Here is a 20,241-nt window from a genome sequence, read left to right on the forward strand (position 1 = left end):
GTTATGGATAATGGATGGATTCTGGTGATCACAAACAAGAAAGTTTTCCAAAGAAAAACAGATTCACTATGGCAACAAGTTCAAGGCAACTTGGTCATCGGATCATCAAGACGAGGTGAGAAGGAACATTTTGTGAAGTATGTCGGTCCAATTTCGAGATCAAGTTTCTTCAAATACAGCCCTCGGAATGCAGAAAAATGCACCATTTACATCTTTTTTTCCAAACTTTTCCATCAGGGCTTGCCTGCAGGACCCCCAGAAGGGCACAACTGCATCACGCAATCTGATCTACCACCTTTCATTCTCTGGGGATTGGCAAGTATGGCCAATCACTTCACTTCCCTTTCAGATCCCACCAATACCACTTCGTGACAATGCAGATGCTGAGGCTCTTAGCCAAAAGATAACAGTGTTAGTGCTCATAAGCACGTGGTTGTCGCCATGCTATTAAACATGCACCGCACTCGCCTGTGGTACCATGTCACATATTACATATGAGAAAATGTACATTCTATGACCTAAATAATGCTTTCCCTGTGGATATGTTTGTGTTCTGCTTTAAAAAATTGGACCTGACTTGTCAACGAGAACTGCTCCAGGATCAGCCTGATCTTTCAATACAAGTAAAACTACTGACCACATGACGCCTGATTCTACACTATAGGAGTGCTGATTTTAGGGCTGTGTGAAACCCATGTAGTCATGTCACTGGATTTACTGCAGCATGGTGCCCTAGGCTGAACTGTGGGCTATGTTTTAATGGGCACATTGCCACACTGTGGAAGGAGGGAATAGCTAGATGCTTCATACAGACCCACATGGACATGACAGAGATCTTGTCTAAGTCAAACCGACGTGCTGATCTGACACTCACGGCTTAAAAAAAAAAAGGTCTAAATTTAACTTGCTATGCGATTCCGAGTGCCATTTTTAAGACCTGTCATTTAGATGTGGAAATAAATTGGACTGTATTGCAAGAGCAGTTGCCTAACAACATACCCATAATATCCCAAAGTGAGCTGCAGGACATTTAACGTGAGGTTTGGACCGAATTGACATACTTTCAATTATTACTAAAAGTGCAACGATACTAAAAATGAATTTTCCAACACTGCACCTCAAGCACATGGTGCAAAATTAATTCTACGGTGGAAAGTATGATAAAATTAGTTTGAAATTAATGGAGCAGGGTGAAATCAGTCTTGAAATGGCTGAGATTTGTCGCTGTCTCTGTGGGTCCATTTGCTAAAAATTGAAACGTTGGTTGACTAACACCGGTACTAGTATCGGGTATCGGTCCGATACAATGTTTGTTTATTTGTGCTTATATGTCGAAGATATTTACAAGCATGGAGCAGTGAAACAAGCGTCCAGAGAAAAAAGCTGCACGTGGAAGCACTTCACCTCAGCGAGTACTGAGCACTGAGCCACACACGTGTCTTTTGGTCAGGGTCTACACTTTACTTGAGAGTCAAGGTGCAACTCATGGTACCTTGCGTTTATTTTTAACGGCAATGCTCACTGCTCAGCGTCATGTGCTCTATGAAAGATACTATTGAAACATTGTAATATCCATCCATCCATTATCTGTAGCCACTTATCCTGTTCTGCAGGGTCGCAGGCAAGCTGGAGCCTATCCCAGCTGACTATGGGCGAAAGGCGGGGTACACCCTGGACAAGTCGCCAGGTCATCACAGGGCTGACACATAGAGACAAACAACCATTCACACTCACATTCACACCTACGGTCAATTTAGAGTCACCAGTTAACCTAACCTGCATGTCTTTGGACTGTGGGGGAAACCAGAGCACCCGGAGGAAACCCACGCGGACACGGGGAGAACATGCAAACTCCACACAGAAAGGCCCTCGTTGGCCACTGGGCTCGAACCCAGGACCTTCTTGCTGTGAGGTGACAGCGCAAAGCACCACACCACGTTGTAAGATCTTAAGCATTGCTAGCAGCACACAGCAGCAACCAACATGAATAGAGCTAAATGTTCTATGATACCCCTCGTTCCTTAATAATAATAATAATAATAATAATAATAATAATAAGTCGATTGCTAATCTAGATACCAGAATTTGTATCAGTACTTTTATAAAGTAAAAAGTCATTAGGGGATATACTGAAGTATATTACTAGGTAGCGAACAAAACATGGGAATTAATATCAAGCAAAGCTATCAAAGACCTCTTAAGCTGTATTCAAGACCTCATTAGTAAATGATCACACAGTCTCAGCCACCACTAGTCTAATTGCCACTTACGCTCCAGCTCCTTCTCACTAACTGCCTTCTCTACGAGATTCTCCACCCCTTTAACTCCCTCCTCCACTCTCCCTCCACCCCCTGCAGCTCTGTCTCTACTTCCCACTCTTTGCTTTTGTTAGAGGAATGAAGTCGTGGCCCCAGGATCGCTCACAGCTCCTCTACTCCCAGGCTCCCTGGCTGAGAACAGAGCTGCAGGCCATATTTCTCTCTTCGTCTCCTTAATGAGACCCCATCTGCACCTTACGCTGCCTCTGAGAAGCCAACAGAGGCATCGTCAGAGATGAAGGAGAGAGGAGAGGATGCTGGGAAATAAACGCTGGAGACTTAATAACAGGAGCAATACCAGTAGCAGCGATTCTCCAGTGGATAGTGAGGAAATTTCTTCATAATGTGACATACAGCATCTCGTTATCTTACATCATTCAGACTAGAATCTATGAAAATTGCGCACTCTATATAACGTATTACATAATCCTGATATACCGTGCCATCCATAATTATTGGCACGCCTTGTAAAGATTAGTAAAAAGGGTTAGAAAAAAAATCCACCTTTTTGGTGAAGTCGCTCCATCTCACACTGAAAAAATGAGAAAAATCCAACCTTTAATTGAAATAAATTTATTCAGAGTAAAACAAGTTCATGATCAAGAAATAATAATGGAGCATTTTCCCGATTTAAATTGTATGTTTTGAGTTGACTGGTGTGTGTAGGAACTTTCAAGCTGTAATCCATGACTTCCTGGTTAACCGCGGTACAAATATGAGGTGACACAGAGGCCAAATTCCCTTAGTCTCTTTCTAACCCTTTTTACTAGTTTTTAGCAGTCCCAGATATAGCTCATATGAAAACTATGAGTGGCATATATTTCCCAATAAAACACTTGCTTCCATATATATATATATAAAACAGTGGCGAATCGTTAACTATTAGAGCTGGGACTTGAGCTCAGTCAAAACTTAGTCAGACACCAAAAAAGCAACAGGGCAAAGGATTTTGCAAGGGATTAGCGGCAGGCTGCCAGGTCGCTCCATTGTGTGTAGTTGCCGATGTTGATTTTAAACGTCAGTAAATTACATGGAGTCTGAGTGAAAAATACTGTGGTGAGAGTACAGTGTGGAAGAAGAGTCTGGAGACAGCAATCTTAGTTTCTCAGTCGTTAGCCTGTGCTACTTGCTCTCAATAGCACTGCCTTGACTGCTTTATTAGCATCCACTAACACTACTGATGAACGCTACACCGGCTGGAAGGTGACTTCACTGCTGCGCTGACAGCGCTGACTCACGGGTAAGCTAGCGTTGGTCTTCAAGAAGGCCTAGGGCGATAACTTTTTGGTCCCTCCTACTATAAATCAAAATCTGGTTGGTTAATTCATCTGTCACTTCCTTCATAAACATACACTGCCATGGCCTTCTGTCCCAGCAGTGAAGTCCTAACCAATGAGTGAGGCAGCTTGAAACTCTTCTCAGCCAAGAGACAAACAAAAAAACTCATTGGATAACTCGATTGTAATGTTTTCAGGACAGTAACCCTTTAATTTCTGAAGCAAATTTGCTAAAAAAAGAGGGCAAATTAGAATTAGAAGAGAATAATTACAATGAAATTATAAAAGAATGAAAGAAATTAAATATAACATTTGAAATGTTGATATGTTTGGGCCTTCTCTGAAGGCCTCGAAGCCCTACGATTTCCCTCGGATATATATATATATATATATATATATATATATATATATATATATATATATATATATATATATATATATATGGGTCTGTCTCAGAAACTGGGTACTGTGGGGGTAGCCCACTAAATATACTCACAGTCAATAAACTATACAGTTTTGAATGGTGATGTTGGTTTTAATTTGAAATAAAATGAAGAAAGAAATAATACAGATAAAACTAAATCTTTGATGTGAACACTCGATTCAGAATTTGGCAAAAATTCTGCAAATTTGTGGAAAAATGGCGGCTTGATCTGGGACATGATAAATGGTTGACTACATCGCATTCCTTTAAAAAGGTTGTCGTCCACTGAAAAGTCTACAGTTATCACTAATTGTATTTTAAGTTGTAACTTTATCCACCTAAGGATTGGTGCGCTCACAGAATAATCATAACCGTAATAAAAAATCGTGCAAAATATTTGATCACCGTTGTAACTCCATTTTCCGCAGACCCAAAACCAATACGATCTAAACGGAAAGCCTCAGGGTCAAGGTCACGACCTCACCAAAAGTAGTAACTTACAATCACTACGCCATATAAAAATGTAGTTATAAATCTGCGATTTTGTTTTTTAAAATGAAAGCTGAAAGTTAGGTATAGAATATGTTTCTTACAGAATATGTTATGATGGTAGCTGGTCTTGTATGAATTTCTGAGCTATAAAATGAGTTGTGGTCTATTTTTTACCGTAGCGTGTTATATGTGTGCGGGGAAGGACACACATTAACAATTTGCATGTGCAGAATGGAATTTTCCACTCCAACAGTTAGAAGTTGATCGCACTTCCATTTGCGGCCTTTCTGTTACGCGGGTGATCTGTTCGGACGTTATCACTGAAAAGGTGAGTTTTGACAGTTTTATTTTGTTTTAGTCTTGCAGTATAAGGCAGTAGAATGTTTCTTTTTCATCTTACTTTCATATTTCGTAGTGTTTGTGTATTTTTGGCCAATATTTTGCAACCATGGTTAATTTAGGTCGAAATTTTGATAGAATCTACGGCCAGTCATTTTGCCCCGCCCCCTGCTCCGTCCGGTGTGGTAGTGATGTCCTGTTGCTCGTGCACCGCAGCAGAGACCCGCGCGACCTTCAGCCGGTACAGTCGCTGTTCTTTTACCACCGCCGTTATTCTCATCTTTCCGGTGTGTTCTTGATTTTTCCATTGTGTCCTATTTCGTCATATCAAATACCTAAAATATATCATATTATTCATATTTAAGTGAATAATCAATTCAGTCATCATAACTTGGCATTTTTAACCCAAGCAATCAAAAAGAGGAAATTTATTCAATATTTTCACTCATCTGTGAAGGAGGGGCTTTAATTCTTCATGATGTAGATATTTTATATGTAAATCAATTTTACAAAAGCATTTGAATTGTAATCAAGAACATTTTCCACAGTGGAGGCCAGATAAAGCAAGATACTATCTTTATTCTTATTAAACATGACAAAAGAAACATTGAGTGTTAGGTAAATGCAAAAAAAAAAGTAAAATTTGAAAATGTATTTTTTGACCATAATGTCCCAAATGAGAGACCAGTTTCTGAGACGGACCCATGTGTGTGTGTGTGTGAGTGTGTGTGTGTATATATATATATATATATATATATATATATATATATATATATATATATATATATATATATATGGAGTTTGGGGGAATAAAGGACAATGAATGTTTCCACTTGAAAATACAAATTGCATCTTATTGCATGATAGCCAACAATCAGGGAAACTAAGGGTTAATGCTTGCTAGCAAATTTGGTTTCTGTTTTAATTACACAATCTACTGACCAGCCTAATGTTCACTAATTAAATTGTGAAATAGGATATTTCCCTAATAACACTGTTATCACAGTATAATATTTGCTAGCTTGCTCGCAAACTTTGATAACGCTCCTATTTACAAAACAGAACCATTAGCCTTATAGTCGCCAGCTTGCTAGAGTTAAGTTTTAATGAACAAACAACTAAGCAATCTGCTTCGTTGTTAATAATACCAACGCACTCCTGATGTGAACATGAACTGAAGCTGTTGACCTGTATCTGCATGCTTTTATGCATTATGCTCCTGCAGTTAATTGGATGACTGCATAAATGAGTACGTGTCGAGGTGTTCCTAATAAAGCGGCCGGTGAGTGTACATCATATTTCCCCAATAACATAAAAAAACAAAATGTTTTAAAAAGAGAACAGACTACTAATAGTGAAGAACTCCTGTTTGAGACCGAATCGGTTTTTGATCACAGATGGAAAAATAACGGGTGTTGAAAATTAACTCTCATGTTCAAGACTCGGGTCTCATCCAATACTTCACAATCCTCCAGCTGTGAAAAAGCTGAAGCAGGACTGTGTCTAATAGTCCATCTGGGTGCATGATGAAACAAATCAGCTTGAAACAGTCACTTACTTTGGAGGTGTGCTCCTGGTTTTGGGTTTCTCTGCAGCCTGTGAACGAGACAAAATGTCAATTAGATGAAAAGCGATGCAGGATTGAGTACATACAAATTTAATTATGGCAAGGCTGGTATTGTATGATCACTTTAGACGGGAGATCAATGTTAGCTTGAGGCTAACAAATGGATTTTCATCCTAACAGAGAATTCTTGATTGTTTTGTATTTTATTTATAAGTGTCTATATTTATAAGTGTTTTGTGGGTCTATAAGGAGCAATACAACACCAGTAAACTTGAAAAGCATTGCTCAATGGGCAATATAAAAAGCAACTGAAGTACAGTTTAGTATATAAGTATTTGGACAGTGGTAGAATTTTTGTTGGCTTTGAATTTCATCATATTTAAGATTAAAGCGCAGAAAGCCACCTCTTATGTGGTTCAACTATATTATATACTAGCAGGTTACCTGGGCATTGCCCGGGTTTTGCAAAAATTCTGGGTTGCCCCTAGATTCCCATGTCAAATTTGGTGAAGATCTGTCGAGAAATGGTGATGTTAACCCAAGACAAACAAAAATCCAAACATCCACCACCCAGGGGCCCACCGGGGCCCCCTTTGGGCCCAAATATGGAATTTCTGAGTTCTGCCAAATTGAGGCTATCTCCTGTACGTATGTGCCAAGTTTAGTGAAGATCTGTCGAGAGTTTGTGTTGATAAATGTTACATGAAAGGCATTGACGGAGGGGGTGGGTGGATGTTGTGCCCCCCAAGGACCTCCCTGGGGCCCATACATGAATTTTGTTTATATCTGCAAAATTCCAGGTCATCCTTTGACCTATTTGCCAAATTTCGTGAAAATCTGTCGAGAAATGGCGATGTTAACTCAAGACAAACAAACAAACTTTGCCACTTATTACAGTGCTGAGCGTAAATGAGTGCACCCCCTTTGAAAAGTAACATTTTAAACAATCTCTCAATGAACACAAACAATTTCCAAAATGTTGACAAGACAAAGTTTAATATCCTAACATCTGTTTAACTTATAATGTGAAAGTAAGGGTAATAATATAACTTAGATTACACATTTTTCAGTTTTACTCAAATTAGGGTGGTGCAAAAATGAGTACACCCCACAACAAAAACTACTACATCTAGTACTTTGTATGGCCTCCATGATTTTTAATGACAGCACCAAGTCTTCTAGGCATGGAATGAACAAGTTGGCGACATTTTGCAACATCAATCTTTTTCCATTCTTCAACAATGACCTCTTTTAGTGACTGGATACTGGATGGAGAGTGATACACAACTTGTCTCTTCAGAATTCCCCAAAGAAAATAATTTCTTTACACCACAAAGGTGAAGGCTACAAGAAGATCAGCAAAGCTTTACTTATCAGTCAGAATACTGTAGCAAAAGTGGTACAAAAATTTAAGAAAGATGGAACTGCAACCATCTCACAGAGACGTCCAGGTCGTCCACGGAATTTAACACCTCGACAGGATCGTCTTCCAATGAGAAGGGTTGAAGAAAATCGGCATGCAAGTTCACTGCAGTTATCTAAAGAAGTAGAAAGCCAAACTGGGGTGACTATTTCCCGTGACACAATACGGCGTACACTGCAGAGGAATGGCATGCATGGAAAGAAGCCTCTCCTAAAGCCCAGGCACAAAAAAGACCACCCAGAGTTTGCCAGGGCCCATGCTGACAAAGATGAAGACTACTGGGACTCTATACTCTGGAGTGATGAGACCAAGATAAATGTTTTTGGAACTGATGGCTTCAAAACTGTATGGCGTCGCAAAGGTGAGGAATACAAAGAAAAATGCATGGTGCCTACAGTGAAACATGGTGGTGGCAGTGTCCTTATGTGGGGCTGCATGAGTGCTGCTGGTGTCGGGGAGCTGCATTTCATTGATGGCGTCATGAATTCACAGATGTATTGCTCTATACTGAAAGAGAAGATGCTACCATCACTCCGTGCCCTTGGTCGTCGTGCACTTTTCCAACATGACTAAACACGCATCTAAGGCCACTGTTGGATTTCTGAAGAAGAACAGGGTGAAAGTGATTCAGTGGCCAAGTATGTCTCCTGATCTGAACCCAATCGAACACCTATGGGGAATTCTGAAGAGACAAGTTGAGCGTCACTCTCCATCCAGTCACTAAAAGAGGTCATTGTTGAAGAATGGATAAAGATTGATGTTGCAAAATGTCGCCAACTTGTTCATTCCATGCCTAGAAGACTTGGTGCTGTTATTAAAAATCATGGAGGCCATACAAAGTACTAGATGTAGTAGTTTTTGTTGTGGGGTGTACTCATTTTTGCACCACCCTAATTTGAGTAAAACTGAAAAAAAATGTGTAATCTAAGTTTATATTATTAACCTTACTTTCACGTTATAAGTTAAACAGATGCTATATTAAACTTTGTCTTGTCAACATTTTGGAAATTGTTTGTGTTCATCGAGATATTGTTTAAAATGTTACTTTTCAAAGGGGGTGCACTCATTTACGCTGAGCACTGTATATACTGTAGATAAAATAAAGATGCTTCGATTAATGTACTTTATCCTCGTACCTGTTGATAGCAAATCCAATGTGCGGGAGCAAAGAGTCAAAACAACTGTTCAATTATTCACAAATTGCACTGTGGGCTTTTTGGGAAAAATAAAAATAAATAGAAATGTCTTCTTGATGACATTGGAAAAAAAATAATGATTTGCTTCTGTTTCAGAAATAAATAAATGTAACAGAGAAGTTACAGCAGTTAAAAAAATACTGAATTAGGTATAGCTAATTGTTCTGAGTCTGACATCACTCTTCACTTTACAAGAACAGTTTGATCTAAAAATGGTTTAGATATAAAACCACTGGTGACATTCAAGAGCAATTGCATGTTTCACTGTTATACTTTCAACTGAGACAAAGCTGATGGACAGAGAATGTGCAGCTTACACAGTGAGGAACCTCGGGTTAACACAATTACACAGCCCATTTATCTTCCAACTCAGTACTGTTACCATATACAGTACCAGTCAAAAGTTTGGACACACCTCCTAATTCAATGTTTTTTTCTTTTTCTTTATTAAAGTTCTGATGACACGTTTTTGACATCTTTGGCGATGTTTTATAACATAAAAAGTAATTCCCGATGATCCATATATTAATTCACGAAGGCGCCTATTTTACAAATTATGATAAAAAACGCGGCTATTTGCGCAAATTTGACGGGGCTGCAGCACCCAGGAGACAAAAGAGGAGGAGGAGCTATATGATGTCAGCAAAAGAACCTTCCTCCTAACTTACCAGTTTGTTGTTGATGCGACAGGTGTTCAGTTTGTCATTATTATTATTATACATACATATACATATAGTTATTATGCCTTCGCGCTGTGCTGCTGGCTTTTGCTCCAAAACCCACAAGGATGGGGTAAGTTTATTCAAGTTTCCCAGAGATCCCGAGCTGCATGCGAAGTGGGTGAAGCAAGTCAGGCGCACTCGTGACAAGTGGGAGCTCTCACCAACATCCGTCCTGTGCTCTGAACACTTCGATTTGGATTGTTTTGACACCCTTCCCAGCTTAAAAGAATCTCTTGGGTGTGCAGTTCAGCACAAACATGTGTTACTACCATCAGCAGTGCCTACGTTAGCAGCAGTATCTGTTGCCAGATACCGCTGAAGTTTTCCAGCCCAAAATATGTTCAAAACCCACCAAAATGCACTTGAAACCGCCCAACTGGGCGGGAAACCTCCCAATCTGGCAACACTGCCAGTATTCCGGAGGGGGTCTACTAGTAGCTATGCCGGATCCAAAGACAGTCCTCCTGTCAGAACATGTGTTGTGAAATGACATAAGATAAAGGTACGTAGAGCTATAGATTCTACATGATAATCATAAATGTAATCATAAAGTCGGCGTGATATCAGTCATGTATTTGCTTGTGAAAGCTTTCATGTAACTGCCACCTAGCAACGAGAGGCAAAGGGTAAAGAGGGTAGGCTATCATAGATTCTATTCGGAAGAGATCAACACAATTCTAGACTCCCAGAAGAGGAAGAGCTAGCACTAGAGAGTTCACCGGCGTTTTCATGCGCCATTTCCATTGAGTAGAACCAGAGTAGAACAGCCAGTGAACCGCAGCGTGTTCTCCCGCTGACGTCACAACATGGCCGCGAGCCACGGACCCAGTTTTCTTGCGCTGTGCAATTAAAAGTTGGATATTCGCGTAACAACAGCTTCTTTTCACGTAATTATAACAGAAATCTAACATGTTTGCCATGTTGTATAGTTTATTTAAGAAATTGCATAGTCATGTTCGTGTCATCAGCCCTTTAATTAAAAGACACTCCATGTCTTAAAGTAATGATGGATGTCGTTTCTCTTTACTTAGTTTAGCGGTTCTTGACATAATATGGAGTTGTGCTGTTGAATAGGGCTATTTACTGTATTTTTATTATTTACTGTTTGAGCTCAAGCATATTAAGAAGGTAATAAATTGCACTAGAGCAGCAGCTACAATTATCGACAGTCCATAATTATCGACACCTTTCCAGATTTACCAATTAAAAGCAATTTTACAAAGGTGAGTTTCAGTTACAACACTTATTATTGGTTAATTAATCAACCGGAAGACCCGCCTCACCCTTTGATCTTGTCGTCTGATGACGCAGCTCGTTACCTGAGATGGAATTTTTTTAGCACGATCAGCAATTTGAGGAAAACCCGGATGTTATCATGGCAGGTAAGCATGCTGGAAAGATCATGGACATGTTTTTACTTCTCAAATTCACCGATATTTCATGATCTCCTTATCGAAACCTACTTTGTTTCTTACGCTTTCATTTCACAGCCGCCATTTTGTATCTAAACGCGTTTTTGAGAAGTCACGTGCGTGAAGTGTCGATAATAGTGATCACTTTCACCGGTGTCCACCATTATCGACACCCTGTGGAATTAAGGGACATTTACAACTGTTATGGATTGATCTTTGGGTAACATTGCTGAAGCAGATGAAGTACTTAAAAAAAATGAAAGTGCTGTGATTTATAATATTTTTTTCTGATTCATAACAGAATGGAATGCTTATAGAGCATTTGGAATCCTATTGCAATAAATAAAATTAGACCAGAATTAAATTCTAAGCATTAAAAAAAAATGACACGCTTGAAATATCCAGATTTTTCCATTTCATTCAGAAAATAATTTTTTTTGCATTTTGTTGTAAATATCTACCACATATTACAATATCAGCAGACATTTTATATTTTGGTTCGAGGAAAGACATGCAACCTTTGACCTGGATTTTCATGTGGTTATAGTGTCAATTGCCTGTTGACATTTACTGGTAAACTACAAAACTAGAAATTAATACAAACAACAACAAATTATTAACAAAATGTGATCTACGAAAATACTTCGAAAGTGGGTAGGAAGTGGAACAAAAAGATTTTCTGACAGGTTAAACATTATCAGTTCATTTGTTTCCAAACGTTAGAATTACTTCCCCATTTATGTAAGCACCAACATCGATATATTTATATAAAATATATTTTGTACTAAATATAAGTCTATGTAAAACAAATTTTAAGTAAAAACTATATTTTGTTAACTTAATACCAAATACCGATATTATTTTTTAAATAAGTAATCATCTGCATGTCGATAATTGTGGAACGGTGTCGATAACTGTGAACAAAGGTGTCAATACTTGTGGAACGGTGTCATGTGATCTGATACGCTGAGTAATCGGGAATCAACTCATTTTTTTCCAGTGGAAGTTTGAGTAACTATTCATGCACAATTTACCTATTGAAAATCTTTTCTATTTTTGTAATGGCTAAAAGATCGTTAAGGTGTCGATAATTGTAGTCGCCACTCTAATTACCTTTTGACGAGACACACTTATTAATTGAAAAGCATTTCAGGTGACTACCTCATGAAGCTGGTTAAGATAATGCCAATAGCGTGCAAAGTGTCATCAAGGAAAACGCTGGCTACTTTGAAGAATCTAAAATACGAAACTTTTTGTTTTGTTTAACACTTTTTTTTGTGTACCACATAATTCCATATATGTTCCAGATGTTATTTTGTAGTTTTGATGTCTTCAGTATTGTTCTACAATGAAGAAAATACAAAATACAGAAAACCTATGAATGAATGAGTAGGGGTGTCTAAACTTTTGACTGGTACTGTATATATGGAGTTTGGGGGAAGGCTGAATAAAAGACAATAGATATTTCCATTTGAAAAAACAATTTGCATCTTATTTACTTGTTAACAATTCCCATGCGCAAGTTACAGTAGGTCTCCATTTATTGCATGATGGCCAACAATCAGGGAATCAAAGGGTTAATGCTTGCTCGCAAATTTGCCTATTGTTTTAATTACACAATCTACTGACCAGCCTAATGTTCGCTAATTAAATTGTGAAGTAGGATATTTCCCTCGTAACACCGTTAACACAGTATAATATTAGTTAGCTTATTAGCTATGAACAGTTATCGAGCAAACTAAAAGTAACCAAAGCACGAAAAACCGCAGGTAACATTTTCTAAATTAGCTAGCATGCTGGTGTTAGCTAGTTTGCTGAGGTAACTAACAGAGTTAAGTGCATGTACAGTACTTTTCTTGCACTAAATCAGCACGAGTGAAGAACGGTCTAGTGCCACTATCTGACAGTTTGATGTCACACTGAAAGTTACATGGAATGCCATTTGAGCACAATATTAAATACATAATATGACGCTATTACAGAATTAACGTAATAGTATCTTGCGTAAATTGTTTTTTTCCCTGTGCATGGAAAACATTTACTTATGTTGCCAACTCTGAATTTGGCCCAACGTAACCCAATTGTAAACCAAATTGTATACATTATGTTTAAAATTACAGTCTTTTTAAATTTTAAATCAGTCTCCTTGTGTGTTCGCTAGCTATAGCTAGCATAGTTACACACTGCTATATACAGTATTTATCATACTTTGAAACAGGTAGATATTGCAGATGTTTTGGTTGTGTGTGTGTTTTACTGCGGTCAGTGAGGCACAATATTTCATTGTGCTGTATATGTGTATATTGGACTACAATAATAAATGACACTACTTGATGGTCAGAAATGGGTGTATCGGAGTAAATGGGGATGGATTGAGATATCTGAGCCATACGTGAACATGTCGCTCGTCTGGCGCTACCTGAGCCGCCTAAGCGGGCACAGACTGGCGTCCCGGGCTTATTGCTGTGGCCATTGATCTGTATACAGTCCATTTATCATTCAGTGAGAGGAGCCAGTGATCTTCACAGTGTATTAGATGAAAGAGCACAGATCGTTTGTCACAGAGGCTCTTATTGCTGTTTCCTACTCTGCGGGGAATTTGGGCTTCTTCCAAACCGCACACGTTCTGGCGTTGCTAGGCAACCCGGCTGGGGGCAGTAAGGATAACGCGGCATGTGTGGGCATACATACACACACACACACACACACACACACACACACACACACACACACACACACACACGTGGGCATAGGCACATGACCACACACATACATAGTACACACACAAACATATGAACACATGCAAGCGTATACACATACACACACAAACACAAGTACAATTTTGTGCCCTCTTGTTATGTTTGTGGTGTTTTAGATTTTTCTACTTGAGAGAAGCAGGGAAGATTTCTCACAGCAGACTGAGGTGGCAGTGTGTGTGTGTGTGTGTGTGTGTGCGCGCACTACTATTTTGCTATGGATCACATTAGGATTCCAAAAAGGCAGCATGACAAAAGATTTTAGCAGAGTGAAATCAAGCCTAAGCTGAAGCTATTCACAGCTTGATGAATGGCACAACTCAAATGTTTAGTTCTGAACAACGGGAGGGACAAGACATCAATTAGCTAAATAAAACCTACAGTGAATATGAAATTATTTGGAAACGCTACAAAATGGTCATGCAGTGCACTGAACAAAGCAGCATCAAACAGCAAAATGAGTGTATTCATCAAAATACACAAAATAATGCATTCATCCATTTGTTCTTTCTTCACTATGCGCTCCATTCTAAGAACATCAGGCCCAAGAAGGGATTTATTACTTAGAAATTCAGTAATAAATGTGGAAGTTATAAAAATTGCAGAGTAATTTTCTTGAGAACAGCTATCACTGTCAACTCCACTGACAGTGACATAACTTTTTTTATACGCTATTTGAAAGCAGCGGCTGCCCTTTTAATGTTAAATGCTTCAGCCCAAGGTCCAAAATTACTTCAAATTAAGTGCATTGGCCGTACAATCTGCCTGTCATGTTGCTCTATATTTATGTCTTACTGAAAAGGCACATACTGACAGTTTGAGGTAGGTAGCTGTCTCCAGTGAAACACCATTATAATATGGATCGCTATTACATGAACACTGTCATAATGCGGTCAGCTCTTACGCAGCTGCATTTGAGAAATCAACAGTCTCAGACTAAGAAGAAGAGTTACCGAACCAGTCAGCCAGCCAGACAACCAGTCAGCCAGCCAGCCAGCCAGCTGACAACCAACCAACCAACCAACCAACCAAACAAACAAACAAACAAACAAACAGCCAGCCAGCCAGCCAGCCAGCCAATCAACTACCTAACCAGCCAGCCAGGCAGACAACCAACCAACCATCCAGCCAACCAATCAACTATCTTACCAACCAACTAACCAACCAACCAACCAGTCAGCCAGCCAGCCAGCCACCCAATTAACTACCTTACCAACCAACCAGCCAGCCAGCCAACCAACCAAACAATCAACCAACCAGCCAGCCTATCAACTAAACAACCAACCAACCCGCCAGCCAGCCAATCAACTACCTTACCAACCAGCCAACCAGCCAGCCAACTGACCAATCAACCAGCCAGCCAGCCAACTGACCAACCAACCAACCAGCCAGCCTATCAACTAGACAACTAACCAACCCGCCAGCCAGCCAATTAACTACCTAACCAGCCAGCCAGCCAACCAACCAACCAGCCAGCCAATCAACTACCTAACCAGCCAACCAACATACCAACCAACCAGCCAGCCAGCTTATGAACTAACCAGCCAACCAGCCAATCAACTACTTTACAAACCAGACAGTCAGTCAGTCAACCGACCAACCAGTCAGCTAGCCAACCAACAAACCAACCAATTTTATAAAATAAATAAATAAATTAGTATAACATATTGTTTTATGCATATTAATATATTAATATTCTGTCAAATAACCAGTCTTGTCTAGTCTAGTCCACGGGTCAACACAACACCACCACTGACTGAATATTATTTGAATAGTGGTCCAATCACACCACAAGAGTGACACTAACATAGTTGTTTGTGTCACAGATATGACTGAATTGGGTGTTTCATTGTTAACGGAGGCTGTAAACTTCTGTATATCAATGTAGGGATGATAAACTATCCACCAACCAAAACTATCCATCTAACAGTAGTTCTGTAGCCAGATACAGACACAGATAATGTGCAGATGGCCAGGAAATGTAAACAGTGCACCTGAGACACTCGTATCAACCCCACACCCACAAATACAGCACTGATTTAAACCCAAAATGAAAACCCAGACTTGAATACGATCTTGTAAAAATGCCATTAGCTCATCTAACATTGTCCTCAGTATCCTTTTCAATCACAGAGAATGGAGCAAGACACTGACTGATTAATAAGGAAACTCGTAAATAAAGACAGCACTAATTCACAAAGTGGGTTTGGAGGTGTCTTATCTCCGAGGCCTTCATGTAATCCCGCCTTGCTCTCAAACCATTTGGGAGAAACAATGTTGATGTATTCATGAGCTGAAATAAAAGCATCGCAGAGGCTATCCTTTTGGGAAGTGGTTGCTTTTTACCCAACTCTGTGTGTCAGGAGACTGTGCGGCTTATGGTGCTATAACAAAATTAAAATAATAAATAAATAAATAAAAAATCTAGAGAGAATGGAAGTGTAAAGAATTGCAAAGGGAAGGGCGAAGGTCATAAGCAAGGGACAAATAAATGCACCCTGAGGATATACTTTTTTTGTCTGTATTTTTTCAGGTAATTTGTATCAGATGGTGAATCTGTATTCAATCTTAAGAGAGCAAAATGTGTGTGTCTGAGAGAGAGAGAAGTTAATTGGTTTGGATATGGTTATACATGCACACACACACACACACACACACACACACACACACATCTCATCATCTCTAGCCGCTTTATCCTGTCCTACAGGGTTGCAGGCAAGCTGGAGCCTATCCCAGCTGACTACGGGCGAAAGGCAGGGTACACCCTGGACAAGTCGCCAGGTCATCACAGGGCTGACACATAGACACAGACAACCATTCACACTCACATTCACACCTACGGTCAATTTAGAGTCACCAGTTAACCTAACCTGCATGTCTTTGGACTGTGGGGGAAACCGGAGCACCCGGAAGAAACCCACGCGGACACGGGGAGAACATGCAAACTCCGCACAGAAAGGCCCTCGCCGGCCCCGGGGCTCGAACCCAGGACCTTCTTGCTGTGAGGCGACAGCGCTAACCACTACACCACCGTGCCGCCCATCCACACACACACACAATTTTGGAAAACATGCTCATTATCCCTTCTCTAGTCCAGCTCGTCCATTGCCAACCCATTGTGGCGCAGTGCAATGTATGTTGCATGTTTGTGTACAGTATGTAAGTGTGTACATGTGAGTGAGATGAGTGCATGAAAGAGTGTATGGAGAGAGAGAGAGTGTGTGTGTAAGTTTGTGTGTTTTGGCAGGTTTGAGAGGACCTTTGGCTGGTCCCCACAAGGAAAACTGGGCACCAAAAAAACGACTTAACATTGCCAAAAGGTTTCCTTTTGGTTCCTGAGATGAAGTAACAGTATATAGTTATATCAATTGAAGGTCCTTACAAGAATGCGAAGACAGAAGTGTGTGTGTGCGTGTGTGTGTGGGTGTGTGTGCTTGGATTTGCTACATATTGAGGACCGGGATATATTTTTTACCCACAGAGTGAGGACATTTTTGGGAAGTGAGGACCTTTTGGCTGGTCCTCACTTCTTCAAAGGGCTGTTTGAGGGTTAAGACTTAGTTGTAGGGCTCAGGTTAGAATTAGGTTTAGGTTAAGATGAGGGTAAGCGTTGGGGTTAGGCGTTTAGTTGTGATGGTTATGGTTAGGATAAGGGGTTAGGGCAGGGGTTTTCAAAGTGTGGGAGAGTCAGCCCCCCCTCAGAGAGCAAATAAACAACAGCGCCCCCCCTCACAATTTTTGTTGTTGCTATACTTAATGTTCCATTCGTATTTTTTTAAAAATGGTTGTTGTACACATTTTTATTTTTTTCTTTTACACATTTTAAACATCTGTGCTTTTTAAAACATCTTTTTTTTTTTACACATTTTAAACATCTGTGCTTTTCTTTTTAAAACATCTTGTTCTACACATTTTAAAGATCTCATAGCATCGTTAGCTAGCACCTCTTGGCAGACAACACACTGTGGCAGTGGAGCATCTTCAGATCCAGTCCATGAAAATCCAAACTTTAAATAATCGTGGTCATACTTCCTTCTTTTTTCAGTCCCCCCAGGATTTCGCGGGCCTTTTTTGTGACTGTTGCAGGGGCTTTTCCAAAAAATTGCGATGAAAGTTGTGGTGTTTTTTAGGTTTTTGTTACGATTACATTGCGGGAGGAAGTGAAAGTTGCTAGAAATTGTTGCGATTTTCTCTTTTTGTGATTAAAATTGAGTGATATGTTAAATATTAAGTTATTACCGAAAAACTATTGATTAAAAAATACAAAGACACTGAGAAATGGTCCTATAAACAACTTTACCAATATAAAAGATTACCAGGACTACAAAAATGCAGAAAAATAGGCTTTACTTATCCAAATGCACCTGTTGGTTCAAAAGTTAAAGTGCAGAGAACCTCACAGCACAACATGAAGTTACCTTAAAATATAATATAAATGCCTCAGCTTTCATGTAAGAAAAAAAAAACTATTAATACTAGTACTGTGTGCAGGCAGTCTCTCCTGAAGACTAAATTAAACAATAATTATAAACTAATAAAATAAATGGCTCAGGCTTCATAGAAGAAAAAAAAATAAAATTTGAAGAGAATCTCACAGTATGATGCTGAAGCTGCCTAAACAATGGAAAATAAAATACCATTTTGGGAAAAATGTTGGCATCCATTAATTTCTTGTATTAAGTAAAAAATAATGTAAAGTGCGCACAGTGCTTCACTGTAAACATAACACACTTTCAGTAACAGAATTTAAGCCTATATAAACACTGACTCGCACATGCTGCTTCTCTTGAACGGAAACATAGAAGTAAGGCGGAAAGTAGTTTGTCGACGTCACCTCAAGACGACGCCAACGATTGGTCAAATTTGCGGGAAGGTTGCGGTGACTGGATATAATTGCAACACCGCCCTGAATTCGCGGGGACTGGTTGAATTTGCAAATCGCAACATCGCGAAATCCTGGAGGGTCTGTTTTTTTGCTTGGCCCAGACTCTGTCTCCTCACTCACTGTAGCTTTAGGTACTAAAAATCGATCCATTTTGTCTCTGGCAAAGGCTAGCTGAAGTTCGCTAAATGTCCGCAATAGTAACTTATTCTGGTTTATGTTTCCTTACGTTGCGCCCTCCCCGAAGAACTCTGGCGCCCCCCAGGGAAGGCGCGCCCCACACTTTGAAAAGCCCTGGGTTAGGGTATGTATATTGTCAATGAGTCCCCACAAAGATAAGAGTACAAGAATTTGTGTGTGTGTGTGTGTGTGTGTGTGTGTGTGTGTGTGTGTGTGTTGATGAAATTGTCTATAAAAATGTCTCGTGCCATGAGAACAGAATGCTGCTTATTTGCATGCTCAATCAAAACGAATCAAAAATAAATGATAAAAAGGTGTTTCCTCAGCACCAGCGAAAGGTCATCGCTAATCAGTGAGTATTTACACAATCAGTACACTTCCTCACAACATTTCCAGCAACACAGAAATCACTTCATGACGCAGCAGATACACCTGAGGTGAACCATTTCTGTGTGGTCCATTTGTTTTCTGGGGGCCTTCATTTAAGAAACAATTAAAGCTTTTAAATGAATAGTGATTTTTTTTTTTTTCAATATCAATCGCACTGGGTTTCACCTGTTCAGTGTCTTCTTCATCACTGCTGATCTTCAGGTCATCTTCCAGCATTCTGAAATACAAGCAAAAAAAAAAAACATAATCACAATCATGAATAACAGAAAGCTTCATCATCTGAAAGGACAAAAGGCAAGAATAAAAATGTATCAGCTACATTTTTTGAGCCCGGATATTCCAACGAGTCAGGAATAAAGCACAACGCTGATCAGAAATTATTACACAACAGGGTGGTGTGATATGGCCCAACAAAATTCTCGAATCTGATTGGACAGAAGTTGTTGATTAATTTTCTATAACCGTACTGACAATATTGGGTCAGATCAAGACAAATCTTATTAATTAAACTAATTAATGCACTCATTCAAATACATAATAGCTTCTATAGTAACAGTGTACCAAAGGACTTATCTCAGACACTCCACATCTCATCTCATCTCATTATCTCTAGCCGTTTTATCCTTCTACAGGGTCGCAGGCAAGCTGGAGCCTATCCCAGCTGACTACGGGCGAAAGGCGGGGTACACCCTGGACGAGTCGCCAGGTCATCGCAGGGCTGACACATAGACACAGACAACCATTCACACCTACGGTCAATTTAGAGTCACCAGTTAGCCTAACCTGCATGTCTTTGGACTGTGGGGGAAACCGGAGCACCCAGAGGAAACCCACGCGGAGAACATGCAAACTCCACACAGAAA

General features: G+C 39.7%; 1 protein-coding gene across 3 annotated transcripts in view; it reads right to left on the minus strand.

Annotated features, from left to right (window-relative positions):
* Positions 1 to 20,241, minus strand: part of aff2 (AF4/FMR2 family, member 2) — a 601,714-nt gene that overhangs the window by 174,802 nt on the left and 406,671 nt on the right. For all 3 annotated transcript variants that reach the window (XM_060927383.1, XM_060927382.1, XM_060927380.1), the window contains 2 exons: positions 19,544 to 19,595; positions 6,409 to 6,446 (listed from right to left, as the gene is read on the minus strand). In XM_060927383.1, the coding sequence (XP_060783366.1) occupies positions 6,409 to 6,446; positions 19,544 to 19,595 (90 nt within the window). The remainder of the gene's footprint in view (positions 1 to 6,408; positions 6,447 to 19,543; positions 19,596 to 20,241) is intronic.

Source organism: Neoarius graeffei, chromosome 8, assembly GCF_027579695.1.
Source record: "Neoarius graeffei isolate fNeoGra1 chromosome 8, fNeoGra1.pri, whole genome shotgun sequence".
In the NCBI taxonomy this organism is placed as follows: Eukaryota; Metazoa; Chordata; class Actinopteri; order Siluriformes; family Ariidae; genus Neoarius; species Neoarius graeffei.